Below are 15,275 nucleotides of genomic sequence, written 5' to 3' on the forward strand. Positions count from 1 at the left end.
CTACGCCCTGCCAGAACCTGAGCACTGTTCTACGACCTGTCAAAACCTGAGCACTGTTCTACGACCTGTCAAACCTGAGCACTGTTTTACGACCTGTCGGAACCTGAGCACTGTTCTACGACCTGTCGGAACCTGACCACTGTTCTACGACCTGTCGGAACCTGAGCACGGTTATACGACCTGTCGGAACCTGACCACTGTTCTACGCCCTGTAAGAACCAGACTAGTGTGCCTTTTCCTTCTTCATGTGGAGCAAAACATTGAAAGTGATATTAACTTTTCATTTCTGCCCATGGCATGTCTGTTCCTCTTTTGGATGTCATCATTTTCTATGTGCCTCATCTGAGTGGTTGAGTCTAGTAATGTCAAGCTTGCTGCGTATTTTTGTTTCATTATCAGTTTATTTATTGTTTTATTATTTATTATTTATTTAGCAAATGCCATTTGACTGTTTTTAAAGGAAGATTCTTCAACCTCTGTACATTTTTGGAGATATCTGCACCTCTAATGATGCTTAGTTAAACTGGAGTATGTGTTTGCCGGTGATGAACTGACCTGAGAGAAATAAACACATTAAGGGATCTGATTTGTTATCTTTAATAACCAACATTATAATGGAACCGATTCGTATTGTAAAACAACATACCATACAATCATGAATAATTATACAGAAGAGGAGTATTAGATGGTATTAATGATCTTCATCACTGTAAACATTTAAAATATTTCATGCCCTACTTTAGGCAGTGTCAGTGCAAGACTACAGAATATATGGGTATGACATATACATTTTGGCGTACACATAAACTGCACTCATTTTGTGTTCAGTTACTACAATCACATGGAATCCATGCAGAATAGTTCATGATATGCAAATTCACTTACAATCGTTGTTTAAACTACTAACCAGCCAGTCAAGTCAGTTGATCAGTTACACACACACACATACACACACATACACAAACATGCACACAGGCAAAAGCACAGGCACATAGGACCTATGACATTTAAGGCAACATGATTGAGGATTACACCTGCAAGCAGAACTGTAGACCTTCCTCTTGTGTAACCATGGGAACAGTGATCTATAAGGAAAGTCATGCTATCAGGAAAATAAGAAAAAAAGCCCTTAGCTGGAAAAAGCCAGTCCTGAAAATAAGAAAAGAGGAGGAACATTATTGCTTCAGATAACAAATAAAGAATAAAGATTTACAAACCCTTTGTTGTTGTCATTCAGTGTGGGCTTATAAACGGTCAAAACCTTTAGGCAACTTACCCATATCCTGATGCTATCCAGAAGCCCATTCGTGTCGAGAGCCCTTTTTTCCCTGTATGAACTCCAGACTCCTTGGGTAAAGTGGTGACAAAGGTCAACATGATCTCAGCCCCAACGTCAGGGACCCAGCGGGCAACAAAAGTCCCAGCAGGGAGAGTTGAGGCTGAGGGGGGGATGTGCTCTTATATCGGCTCGCCACAGCTACGGGACAGGAGGAATAGAGAAGGAGGAAGAGGAAGGAACAGACTTCAAGGATTTATGAAAGAAGAGTTAAACAGAGAAAAGAACAGGTGAGAATCGCATGTAGGAGAAGGTATCAGGGAAGAGGATGAACAGAAAACACCGATAAGTTGTGTGCGTGTCTGCCTGTGTGTGCGCGCACGTGTGTGTGTGTCTGTCTGTCTGTCTGTTATTCTCACATGCTTATTCAGCTTGCATGCCAAGCAGGTCTGATCTGAATATACTCCTACTCTTGAGATATCAGGACAGATCAGTTAACAGGACAGATTTGGATGGTGAAGCAGACCCGAGCCCTAATTCTCGTGCGTGCTGCGGTGCCAGGTTGGCACTCTCCAGCGCCACTCACCCACACAAGCTCTGCCACCATCGGCAGACTTATATCCCTCGGCACATTTCTTCTTGGGCCTGCACACGTAGCCTCCATAGACATTGGTGCAGAGAGGGAGAGACACTGGACACATTCGGGGCTTCACTTTACACTCATTAAGGTCTGTGTGGGGTCAAAGGTCAGAGGTCAGTGGGTAAACAGGGACAGAGATATAAAAGAGAGAGGAGAAACATCTGTGTCGGGAGAATGAGACTGAAAGTGTCTAAAACATCACACCAGGGGGTTTGGTTTGTTTTGAAAAATAAAAACAAAGTTTATTGACAAAACGTCCAACACACATACAACTCAAAACATCCAACAGAAAACACTCATGAGCTCAAACAACTCTTAAACCAGTGTGTGTGTGTGGAGAGTTAAGGCTTGTTAATAAAAAGGAATGACAGAAAAAAAAACTAGTGCAAAATAAACAAAAAAATCTTTAAGTTCAGAGTAAACATTGCATCATCCCTGATTTTCTCCCAAAAAGCCCTTCCATTTGAAACATACATTAGGAAGAAAATCAATGTAACAGCATCAAATACAACTGTAAAAATATCTTTACATTCTACTAAATTGATTTAAAACGTTAAAACCATCCTCTTCCTTTGGTGCCTAGGTTCTACCTGTATGGGTGAGAATAAAAAGAAAGATGTTTGTAAATGGTTGACGACCATCAGATTTCTATTGCTTTAGTGTTGTTATACTTTAGTGAAATAGATCGCACCTGTGCAGCGGCCATTTTTATTTAAAGTGAACCCGCTTCCACACTGAAAGGGAAAACAGAGGGATAACCACATATTAGAAAAGTTTACATTAAATACACAAAAAATTCACAGCAAAGGAAAGAAGATTAAATACAGCCTTACATCTACAATGATTGACCTAGGGAGCCCATTTGGTAAAAGCATGATTGGGATAATTAGCCGTTACAGCCGGTTTTTCATCAGGTTTCCATAAAAATGTTCAAGTGTTTTAAAATAAAAGTTCTTGTGGGAGTAATTCATTATGTATTTAAATTGGAACCAACCAATTTACCCCCACACAGTACAATTCACACCAATTTAGCAATAACAAGTGCCCACCTACGGGAGACAGGGCACTTCTGACTGCTCCTGTGTGTGTGTGTGTGTGTGTGTGTGTGTGTGCACATGCGCGTGTGTGTGAATGCGTGAGTTTGTGTGTTTGTGTGTGTGTGTGCGCGTGCACACCTGAGAATCTGATGTCAGCACAAACTGCTCCCCCTCTGTGGGGTAGGTGATCTCCAGGGAGGAGTTCATCTCTCCCTCCTGCAGGGCTCTGGCCATGGACCGGCCATCTGGCCAATAGATTTCCACGCTGACAACCTCATCCTCGCCTGTGGACCAAACATGACGTGTCACTACCAGCAGAATCCCTGAACTATGGAACATAACCTTCATGGTTCCAATCAAATGGACTTATTTTTTTTTTAATCAAGTTCTCCTCACACACCTTTAGCTGTCCGTTATGTGTGTGCGCTAATAAAAAACCAACAAACAGTCTTTGTGTTTGTAAACAGCTCTGTAAATTCCATACACTGTTCCAGCCAATCAACACATTGCCTCAAGAGCACAGAATCGAAGGGTGTTATTGTAAGTTCAAATATCAATAACCTTTCACCAAAATATCAGACTGTTACTTAAGTCCCAGGTTCTACTGTCTCTTTAAGCGGGTGTCAGTGCGTGCTTGCCTACCCAGGCCAAAGTGAGCCACCGGTTCCATCTGGCACAGGTAGCCAGAGCCGCCATCGATGATGCGCACGTGGGTCCCACTCTCCTTGGTGTACGCCACCACCTTGGCGCCGCGGGCGAAGGCACCGTGCCGTGTGCGAGGAACGACTCGCAGCCAGTTGTTGGAAGACCCCTTGGGAAGAGGAAGAAATTCAGCTGTGCTCCAAAACAGACACTACTGCTGAATATAAATCATAGAAAAAAATTGTTTAAAAAAATGACTTTAATATCTGAAACTGAACGCCCTGCTGAAGGATAATAAGAGATTATATAACTCAAGCAGACAAATAAATGACAGCTTGTACTGATCATTAGTTAGATGTCTGGTATTATATTAGTATCATACATTAATAATTCCTAGTTATTATTGATAAACCTATTAATATTAAAATGAAAGACCTGGTTAACTTTGTAGACAGATATGGGCTGCACTGCACTCTCGCCATGAGCAACCAGCAGGTCCAGCATCCCATCACCATCAAAGTCAGTTATCGTGGCACCTGTCAATCAAAGTTTCATTATGAACCCCAGAGGAAAACTGGCAACTCAACAGTGACATATTGGTAAGCGTTTTAAAATACGAGTGTATGAAGATTACGTGACTCGACGTGATGCGATACTGTATGTGCCCCGACGGTCATGCTCACCGGTTCCGCGACCCTGAGGTTCGGCAGCATCACCGACATTCAGTTCCTCAATCTTAGGATCAGAGTTTGCTCTCCTGCTCACTCTGTGAAGCAAAGGGATGAAATGTCACACATGGAAAGCAGCTTCCAGCATCATGACCATACATTAATTCCTGTCGCATTTTGCATTAAATGTTTTGTTAGTTACTTGGGAATGTGTGTAACACATAATCAACACTAAAACACTACAACACCTAATATTATATTATTATATTATATAACTAAACACTAAATATTATGATGGCTGGTTGTCTAATAGCTAGCATTTATTTTTAAACGTGCATGGGCAACATCTATTGAAACAATTAATCATAACTAGTTGTCTGAATCGTGTCTGTTTTGGTTCAACTTTGACAGCTGAGGCTCAGACCTGAAGATTCTGTTGGGCGAGCTGCCTCTGTAGGCAATGTTGTTGAAAAAGACTTCCAGCTCCTTGTCGTTGTCGAAATCGGCAGCGATGACGGTGCGTATTGGAGAGGGAGAGGCAAAAGCCTGCGTGGCTATATTCTGTGGAAAAACAGAGGAGAAACAGAAGGCTTAAAGCGTGAGAATAAAACTAGATACATCAGTCTTTTGAGTTTGATAAGTTTTCCTCTTGTATGGGCCTGTTTTTAGGCTACTAGAAGTTTGAAATGTAAAGCACATTATAGTGTAGTCTATTGAGCACATGAATGCATAAATATCTTCCATTTGTCAGAAATGTATACACAAATGACACAAGTTTTGCACTTCTAATCATCATTTCCAATACTTGACCAGAAACAAGTAGGAAAATGTGGAAGCAAGAGCAGCAAGGCCCCACAGCATTTTTGAGACAGTAAAAACACACACAAAAACCCAACACAAATCCCTTTAGGGAGGATTCCCGTCTTACCCTAAACTTCTGGTTGGTTCCCTGTAGATAGAGGCGGTGAGGACCGTTCCAGTTGCCATAGACGATGTCTGTCTTGCCGTCCCCGTTGAAGTCAGCCAAGGCAACCCCCCTGCCATGCTGGTGGATATCTTCTACACCTGTGGACAGCAACCCACACACAGGAAGGTATTCCACCAGTCGAATGAACCCATGGAGATAAATGTATCAGAGCATAAAACTTGTTTTCACATACAGCTAAGTTCCTGTGTTAGGCACTCACCAGCTTGTCTGGCCATGTCAGTAAACGTTCCGTCCCCATTGTTCTGGAACAAGAAGTTGGGACCATTCTCATTGTCACAGAAGACATCAGATCTGCTCTCACTTATGATTGGCCCAACCACAACACCACGCCCACCTGGATATTATTAAGGGTAGATGTAAGTTACAGTTTGTATAAAGAAGTTCACTCCATTCCATAATGCAAGATTCGGTAAGGTTAACTTTGAAGAATCAACCATTTCTCTGCCAAGTCAGATCAACTCTTGCGTATTTGCTCTTTGGATAGCAGTAGCACCCCAGTGTGAGCTAACCCTCTCACATGTGTGTTTGTCACTGTTGATGATGTGTGAGCTAACCGTCGCACCTGTGTGTTTGTTGAGCCCTAATCCTCTCACGTGTGTGTTTGTTGACCCCTAACCCTCTCACCTGTTGGTTCGTTGACCCCTAACCCTCGCACCTGTGTGCTTGTTAACCTCCAACCATCTCACCTGTGTGTTTGTTGAACCCTAACCCTCGCACCCGTGTTCTGTTGACCCCTAACCCTCTCACCTGTGTGTTCTGTTGACCCCTAACCCTCGCACCCGTGTTCTGTTGACCCCTAACCCTCGCACCTGTGTGCTTGTTGACCCCTAACCCTCGCACCCGTGTTCTGTTGACCCCTAACCCTCGCACCCGTGTTCTGTTGACCCCTAACCCTCGCACCTGTGTGCTTGTTGACCCCTAACCCTCGCACCCGTGTTCTGTTGACCCCTAACCCTCGCACCTGTGTGCTTGTTGACCCCTAACCCTCGCACCCGTGTTCTGTTGACCCCTAACCCTCTCACCTGTGTGTTTGTTGACCCCCGCCTGAGCGGCCACATCTGCCAGGGCGATGATGCCTTTGCTGAGGTCACTGGCAGCCTCATCCATCTCAATCAGTGCATGCGGGCCAACGTTACCACTGGCGTAGTTTGCCACATACACAGAGTAGCGTCCCGTACCCTGCAATCAACCAAAGACATTAATTTGTACATTAACTGCAGTGTAATTTCCTTATAGAGAAATCGCTTAATGCCAACGATGTACAATTTTCAGTTTTTTCTTTTCAATTCTTTAAAATAATAGCATTCATGAAAAATATGAAGAATATTGTAATTTCACTACCGACTGACTTTTTTTCTTCAATTTTTATGCACACATTGTGGTCTCACCAAGCTAAAGAAATTGTTGAATAAACAAAGTGGTGGATTGATAATTAATCGGCTAATGGTTTGTCTACCTTTCTGTCCACACATGCCACGGATCTTCCCGCCATCTTGTTGGCCACACCTCTGCGCTGGTTGAGGTCATCACTCAGAAGGTCCTCGAAGCGGCCGTTACGGAACTTGAAGAGCTTGTCGGAGTAGGTTGCCCGTCCTTCATAAGGAACATCCAATTTTTTTCATGCATTTAGTGTCACAGAGGTGCGACAACCACTAACTCTCTCTATGATTGACCTGTAATTACCCTTCAACATAATAATAGTGCATGTTCCAAAGTGAGACTACAAGACATGTTCACACCTCTTGACTAAGATATGTTTTGTTATAGTGACTTTTAAACACCTTCATGCAACCGTTAGATTTCAAAAATGACTTAATGCCCTTGAAATTCACTTTGTTCTAATGGTTTGTGCCTTTAATATATATTCTCTAAATGCAAGTTCATGGCAATGGATGTGTCCACTCCACATGGGGCATAGGGGTGCATACCTGAATAAGCATTGTTGGTGTTAAGGAAGTAGATTTCTTCTCTTCCATCCCCGTCCACATCGCATGCAGTCACACCAATGGCATTGCCCAGAGGGTCTCTCAGGGCATAGAAAGGAGAGCTGCTGTCATCGACTGCGATGTTCACGAGTTTCTTCTGGCTGCGATCATACTTCAGGACAAGGTTGGGTCCGTTGTATCTGTATACGAGTAGTAAAGAGAAAGGGATGTGTTGGCATAGCATTCACTTTAATATATTCATACAAAAGGACTACACAACTAGACTTGAACTTTTCAAACAACTTGTTTATGTTTATTATCTGCACCAATATACCAAAGGAAATCGCTGGTAGGTGTAAACTTACTGGGCAATAAAAACAATTCTGATTCTTATTTTGAATTTCGAATAAGATTGCTGATACTTGCATCTTTCGGCAAGGCTTGTGCTGTTTCAATGCATCTCACATGGCTCAAACACAATAAACATACCCAGCAACCACCACCTCAAGGTCTCCATCACCATCCACATCTGTTACTGCCATCCCATAATTTAGCTGGGTCGGGTTATGGAACGCGTCAGGGGGCAGGACTGTCTCCGTGACTACAGAAAACATGGACTGTGCCTGGGACAGTCCATAGCTCAAACAGAAAAGGCACAACCAGAGGGTCTGCATCCTCTTAATCTGTTCAAGCAACAGTCTTTGAGGCTGTGGGAAGAAAATGTAATATTTTTATATTGTTTATAATTCACAACAAATGACAAAATTGACATCAGTACAAAAACATTCAAAATTCTCTTCATCATTGGCACAATCTGAAGTTATGTTTGCAGGTAATATATTGCATGCAAAATTGGGTGCAATCGACAGAATAGTAATCGTGGGCAATGATAAAATAGGCAAACATTCCCTGCTGTCAGATGCCCATGTTTTCAAAATAGCATACTACAAAATGCACATTGGATTGTGCAGTGCACACAGTTTACGTTCTATGCGCATCTGCAGGCTATGAAATAATAATGGATTTAGATAGCTCGCTACAAATATTATAACTAAGTACATCTCTAAAGTCTACTTACCTCGACAGACTAGAAATGTTTCTCTTGGAGCGTGAAACTCCCTTACAATCTAAGCTACAAACTAGCTTACACAACGAGCAATATAAAGGTTTACGCAAGTGGTTGTGTAAGGAAATAGCCAATCACAGAGAACACAGTTGAATATTTTACACGTTTAACCAATGAACAATGAACATTTAAGCAGCGTAGAAAGGGGTGTGGGTAGTGCAGCAACCCAAGGATTTGTTTTGCATATCAGTACTACAAGTGACCAAAGAAACACCTTTAGAGAGTATGTATTTATTTTAAAAATGGCTCGATAATGACTAAGCGGTTGGAATAAAATATAAAATGATAAGCCTAATTCAGGCTATACGAATAAAGAACTTGTGTCCATCAGAAAAACAGGCGCACGAATTCTTCAAATCTATCCAGTGGAGGGGTTACCTAGTCATATTGACACAGCGTTCTTTAACATTTTGAGATATTTTAATTCAATGCATTTGACTAGTTATTATTTAAAAATGTATATCAGCAACTGACCGTGAAGATAATCAGCCGGTTGTTGAATTACTGTGATTCCCAGAACGCAACGCGATTTGATGACGTATGAACACAATTCTGTTACCAAACCAAACATCCGGCTGTGTATGTCAGCCCTGAAACGAGTCTCTCTGTGTAAATAATCATACTTTTTCCTGTGATTACCGTTGCGTAGCCGAAATCTACTTAAAGGTATGCATGTATTGTATCATTATTCTACTGTACGCTAGATAGTGTGCGATTAGTTATCATCAGAGTTATGTTATGCACTGCTCGGTATGACTAGCTAAGCTACTCCGCTATTTTGGGATTCTACGTTAGCCAGTTAGCCATTCAACTTCACTAGCTATTAACTTAATAGGCTAATAGCCTCTTAGGTTCTGTGGGAGCCTTTGTTATTTTTCTTTGTACTGCGCTTTGTTTCTACCTTACTGCCATGGAAGGTTGTGATCATGCATTTGGGATGTTGTCATAATCGTAGCAAGAGAGTTCGCTGTTTAAAGTAAACAGTAAAAGACAGTTGGCTAGATTGGCTAATGCAAAACTTGCAAACCAATGACTGTCATTGGTGCAAGCCGAAACATTCTCCTAGTGGCCTGTGAACACTGTTCTTAAACTAGAAAAAAACTAATTTTATAAGCCACATATTTCTCTTTGCACAGCTGCTCACTGCACATTTGTTAATCAACCTTCTCTTTGGTTCTATTCATTAGGTAACTTCGCTGGCTATGGCTGATCACCAGCAGGAAAAGCAAGGAGACTGTAAACCTTCAGGGCCACCACGCCCCACCAAAAAGCCTGACCAGGTTCTCTATGTCCCCAAAGGGCAGCAGAAGGAGGGTGGTGGGCAGGAGGGGGATGCTCAGGTGCCCAACCCCAACTCCAAGAAGCCCCATGCTGACAAAAAGGGCAAGCCCAGGCCTCGGTACACAGACAAGGCCTGGAAGAATAATGCCAAGAACAAGAAAGACAAAAGCGGAGGCAAACCAAAGATGGACGAGTCACCTCTAGGTCACGGAGACTCAGGTGTGGTTGTCGCAAACGGAGACGGTAACGGGAGTGAGAAAGAGCAGGTGGACGTTGAAGAAGAGGGGAAGGAACGTCAGCAGACGACAGGGGAACAGAGCAACTCACAAACGGGTGTAGAGAGCAGTCAAAGTGGAATCCCCAGTGACATTGCTGGGCTGTCTGACCGGTTGAAGATCTCTGACCCCAAGGCTTCCGACGAGGACCAGGAGGAGGACAAGGATGAAGAGCAGGACAGCTGGGACACTCTGTTCAATGACGACGGAGAATGTCTGGACCCTCATCTGCTAGAGGAGGTATTTCCTGCAGTGTCTCTCATTTGTGCTTTTGAATATGAAGTTAGTGGCCAATCTCTGCCCATCTGGGCTGCAATGATTATAGCAGTGAAGCATTCAGTGTTGGCATGGTGCATCACACAGCCTCGCTTTACTGGATATGGAATAGATAAGGAAAAATACGATTATGGTAAAATGTGTCAATTCTAACATGACCTAAAAGTATCCCGCTCTACGTCTTGCTGTTGTAGGTTGCTGAAAAGGCGGGGCGTAAGAAAAAGTCCATGCAAGAGCCGCAGTTCAACTACTATAACTGGACGCCTGAAAGCGAGGACATCGAGCTCAGGGACGATGAACTCTCGAACATAGTAGAGATCTTCGACTTCCCGATCGAATTCAAAACCGAGGACCTGATCCTCGCTTTCCACTCCTACCAGTAAGTGTTTATCTGTCCTTCACATGACCATATGCTATCAAATCAAAATGAATTTGAGGATGATACAAAAACTAGTTGCCTATAAAACCATACCTCAAACAGTGTCAAATTGTTGCATAGTGTTACTTAAAAGCTTCTCTGAATGGGTTGTGCTGTTGCTGTTTTGTCTCCAGACAGAAGGGGTTTGACGTTCAGTGGGTGGATGACAAGCATGCTTTGGGTCTCTTCTCCAGTCCCATAGCAGGTAAGAACCGAGACAGAACATTCTAGCATACACTACTATACTGCACCATTAAGATAAGTGTGCTTAGAAGTTAAATGCATTTTGTTTTTGTTTAAACATCATGTCAACTCTAAGGTGAGTTTTCTAACCTTCAAATATCCAAAAATTGTAATTAAAATATATTTATAGGAGTGTGATCCAAATTGCAGAGACCCACTCAAAATACTCAAAAAACGACCCACTCACAAAGATTAGCTATACAAAGCACTTAGTTAAACATAACACTACCCACACAAACCCCTTTGGCTTGTCTGTAGTTCTCAGCTAGTGTGAAGACCGTCGGTTGTGTGAATTGTGGGTTTGGTTTTATATAGCAAGTCCTGTTCTGTATTGTGAGTGACACTTAGGCTGACAAGTTGGGGCCCACTTTTTAGACGTCTTAAGTGCATTTTGGAGTCTTGCTTGGCATCTTTCTGGCATCTGTCATTATTTCAGTCATGTTGGGGGGGGGGGGGGGGGGGGGGGGGGGGTGCAACAGTCTGTAATTGCTGACAATGAGCCAGACCTCATCTTTATGTTAGTTTGTCACACTTGGAAAAGTCCCATTGACAGTTTACATTAATTACACACAATGTATTTTCTTAAATAGATTAGAGGTAGTCACAGTAAGCGCTACTTTTCAGTGAGTTATATTTGTTAATGGCAGGGTCATCTAAGAGTTTACGAACAACATTTTCATAGGAAAAAGAACTGAACATATAAGTGTATGTATGAATAAGGGAAGTACATAGAAACACTAGAAATAGTATGTCAAATAAGACCTGACTGAGGGCACACTAGTATACAGCAAACTCTCTGTGATGTATTTGCTTGATTGATTGATTGATTGATTGGTTATACTGAAAACACCTCATATTCACTCAAACCCAAGGGCGTAACCATGTTATAGACATTGGGGGGGTCCAAATAAAAAATAAAAATGACGTGCATTGCCTTCAATTCTATATTTATATGAACATTCGCACATTTAGAAAATAGTTTTTCGAGGACTACATTGATCACTTGAATTCACATCTAAAGGAATAGTATAATATCTCTGAGATATTATGTTCTAAATGTGCGAATAGTAGGCCTAGATTAAAACTAATGTTGTAAGGCTGTCTAGTCGTACATTCAAATTTCACACCTGATCACCCACATGTCCAGAGCATGTCCCTGTCTAGTCTGGCCACTGCTTTCAGCATGCCTGTCTTGTTACCACTTGTCATTTTATCAGAAAAACAGCGACTAACCTTCATGGCAGGGGCAAATCTAGGTTCCCATATTTTGGGTTGGCTAAGCTCTTAGATAAAACCTATTTTTCCTGTTACCCAGCAAAACTAGGGGGGTTAGGGGGCATGCTCCCCCATTAGATTTTTTTGAAAATATTCTTTTAAATAGTGTCCTCTAGTGGGTTCTAAAGAGAAATTAACACATAAATGTTAGACATCTGCTTAAAAAGGTGCTAATTATACTTTAGCACAGGGATTTGCAGCTCAAGTGAGTAGTTTAACGTTGTAGGCTAGAGTTCACTAGCTAGTTATAGCTGACGGAGCTACTGAATAGGCATGATTCAAGAGAGCAACGACATCTACCATTTGCTTGTGACGATTTAACCATTTAGTTTCTTTTACTATTTTAAACTTCATGTGCTTTACCTTTATATCCAGCATCTTGTTATGTCAGCTTTCACCAGCTTGGGTCAGACAGTCTCCTAAATCTGTTTACTAGACGTTATCACTGACTGCACGCTCGCGAGGCCCAATCGCGACCAAATCCGTGCACTTGCCACAATAATCTCACTCATACAGGGGGGAGTCCTGTGCTTCTCGGGACTATTTTATTTCTAACTCTTAAAATTAAACAAAATAAGTTCACTTAATCGGTTGCAAGGTGCCCCTGGTTTATGATCTATCATTTTATATTCAGATTTTATGAGGCAACACGATTTATCTGCTTACACATTAAGATCGGTATCAACTTCCTTACTGTCTTGAAAATCTCTCCACCAACGTTACTTTCTTTGAGCTCCACTGACTGAAGTGTTAGGTAACCATGACAACGCAGAACGACGCAAGGTGGATTCAAACAAATTCACCGAAGTGTGGAGGGGGGAGTCACACGCTTATGTTTTTCATAACAAACGGAAATACATTGAAAATAAATAGGACATAACGGGAGACCGATCCATTGACAGGGTTCATAAAAGGAGAACACATATTTAACATATTTTCTGTTGTATATTGGGGGGGACAGATTGGTACTTTCTCAGTATTGGGGGGGACACGTCCCCCCCAAAGAATGCGTGGTTACGCCCTTGCTCAAACCCATTGTGGCAAAAAAGTGTACACCTGGATCAGTGATTCCTTGTATAAAAGTAAAGCGGCTAAACTATTCCATCCGGCATTCCATGTATGGACACACCACACCAGACCATAATGTTCAATGTCCATCGAACTGTCAGTGACTTGTTTTCTTCCTTTACTCTCTCGTTAGCTCGGGATGCCCTTTCGACGCCACACCCGCTGCTGAAGGTGAGGCCTCTCTCCAAAGCCTCAGCTGCCACCAAAGCCAAAGCCCGCAGCTGCTCAGGTAATGTCTACGTTCACAAGACGCTTTTATGCAAAGTAAGCTTGGTGTTGAACCTATGACCAACTGCTTTAAAGGGAATGTACTGTAGTTTTATCCCGCCGTTCTGTCTCTACTTGGCATCCCTACCTTGCTCTTCCCTATCTGTGATCGCGTAAACAGCTTTCTTCATTCAGTTTTAGTTCCATGGGGATTCTAATCTCACGTAGTTCCTGTAGTTCCAGTTCCTTTTTCTTCCTCTCGCTGGCATAACATTGACATCCTCTCCCCTCTCTATGCCCAGACTACCTCCTGCCTGCTAAGGAGCGCCCCGCGACGAGCGCTGTCCTGGCGCGGAGGTTGGTGATGGGGGCGCTGGGCGTGAAAAGCCCCCAGAGCAAAGAGGACCGTGAGGCTGAGAGGAAGAAGCTGACGGTTGCCAGAGGTGAGGACCACAGTAACAGATTCTACCACACGTTAAACTCATGTTTAAACTACATGTTATACATCTGAAATAAAATTAACTAGTTATCTCAGTCTGAATCAGATGAATTTTGTTACTTTTTACCTTAATTACTTAGATCGAATTAGTTACTCTAGTGCAGTTAGTAGCGTTGCAGGTGTCTATTCGACTCTAGCTGTTGGATAGAGCCATGTAAGTATGAGAGTATTTATTCTTTTTTTAACATAGAAAATTAGCGCAGACCTGTAAATGTGGGCCCCTTCAACTTTCACTGGGCCACATGAGGGTAAAAAGGAACAAAGTCTCCTCTTTTCAGTCATTCAGCGTTTGTTGTTTCTTCCATCTTCCAGACCAAAAGCGTTTAGCGGCAAAACAGAGGGACGATGCCTGGGAAGGGAAGTGACATGGTCGGAGTCCCCAGTGCTCTCTCTCTCTCCCATCCATCCTTTCCTCAGAACCCCCCCCCCCCAGCTGCCTAAACCCTGCCCGGTTCTGCAGAGGGCGAGCTGGTGAGATGGGCACAGGTGCATCCATCTCTTCACAAACTGAAGGGATTTAACGCCATCTTCTCTCGTGACACGCAAGACACGTTTTTTCAGATCCAGTGGTCCAGTGATGTTTCACAGGGTGTTTTTTTTAAGTAAGCTTGTTTGATTAAAACGTAAACATTTAGTTCTTCCTCCACTCTACATTCCAAAGCTGAGAACAGGTCTAGATGGAATGAACGGCTGATGATGCTTTTGAAGAGGTGGAGGAAATGTGATTTTTAGAAATGTGTTTCCTTGTGAATTTCCCTATAACCTGTAATATGCTTTGGTAACATGTATCTACTTATGGACTGCTGGGTGGTACTAATGCTGCCTGTATGAAAGTTGTATTTTATTTGATTTCCTTTGTTTGCACACATTTAACATTTGTCATGTTGACAAGGGCTACAATTCAGGTTAATTTGGGCTGTTGTGTCCATCGTTAGTGTGTGTGTGTGTGAGTGAGTATGTTATTAATATGTTGACAGTGACACTCACAGTATTCAGGTTTCAAGTGGACATCATTTGTATCAAGATCCCTGATTATGTTAAATGTAACCAATAACATTGAATCCTAAGAGACAGTCACAAAAATGAATCACGTTTTTGGTGGGAGGGTAACAACTCTCATTTTTTTAGTCCAGTCATTAGTACCAAACAGCAGGTGTAGACTAATAGTGTGGAGGGAGGAGACCCTACTTAGTAAAGTAGTACTGTAAGAACCAGGGGGCAGCTAACACTGATCCGTTATATTTTTTTGTAGTACCTGTGCTAATTGTATTACTTCTTTATTAAAAGCTCTGTTGTACTTGGTGGTATGCATGTTTTTTGTTTGGAGCTTTTTTTTTTATGCCTACAGGCTTTTTTTATTATTGGTTTATTTTTTAAATTTGATATTCAAGAGTGTATTAAATGTTAAAGCACTTTTTTTTAACAGGAAGC

At 42.3% G+C, this 15,275-nt stretch overlaps 2 protein-coding genes across 2 annotated transcripts; one reads left to right on the plus strand and one right to left on the minus strand.

Annotated features, from left to right (window-relative positions):
- Positions 1–2,332: 2,332 nt before the first annotated feature.
- crtac1a (cartilage acidic protein 1a) lies at positions 2,333–7,850 on the minus strand (the record flags this gene model as incomplete). Its single annotated transcript, XM_080849610.1, has 13 exons — positions 2,333–2,506; positions 2,608–2,650; positions 3,092–3,237; positions 3,596–3,764; positions 4,031–4,131; positions 4,279–4,361; positions 4,688–4,824; positions 5,192–5,328; positions 5,451–5,585; positions 6,274–6,430; positions 6,708–6,844; positions 7,180–7,376; positions 7,666–7,850. 13 exons carry the CDS (start codon positions 7,848–7,850, stop codon positions 2,496–2,498), a joined length of 1,638 nt encoding a protein of 545 aa, XP_080705736.1. The 3' UTR covers positions 2,333–2,495.
- A 1,029-nt stretch (positions 7,851–8,879) lies between these two features.
- r3hcc1l (R3H domain and coiled-coil containing 1-like) lies at positions 8,880–15,242 on the plus strand. The gene is made up of 7 exons (XM_080855783.1): positions 8,880–8,968; positions 9,490–10,098; positions 10,329–10,513; positions 10,687–10,757; positions 13,272–13,367; positions 13,648–13,788; positions 14,157–15,242. The coding sequence occupies exons 2-7, from the start codon at positions 9,505–9,507 to the stop codon at positions 14,207–14,209; spliced, it is 1,140 nt and encodes a 379-aa protein (XP_080711909.1). The 5' UTR covers positions 8,880–8,968; positions 9,490–9,504; the 3' UTR covers positions 14,210–15,242.
- Positions 15,243–15,275: the final 33 nt, after the last annotated feature.

The sequence above is a fragment of the Sprattus sprattus genome (genome assembly GCF_963457725.1).
Source record: "Sprattus sprattus genome assembly, chromosome: 1".
NCBI classification, from domain to species: Eukaryota; Metazoa; Chordata; class Actinopteri; order Clupeiformes; family Clupeidae; genus Sprattus; species Sprattus sprattus.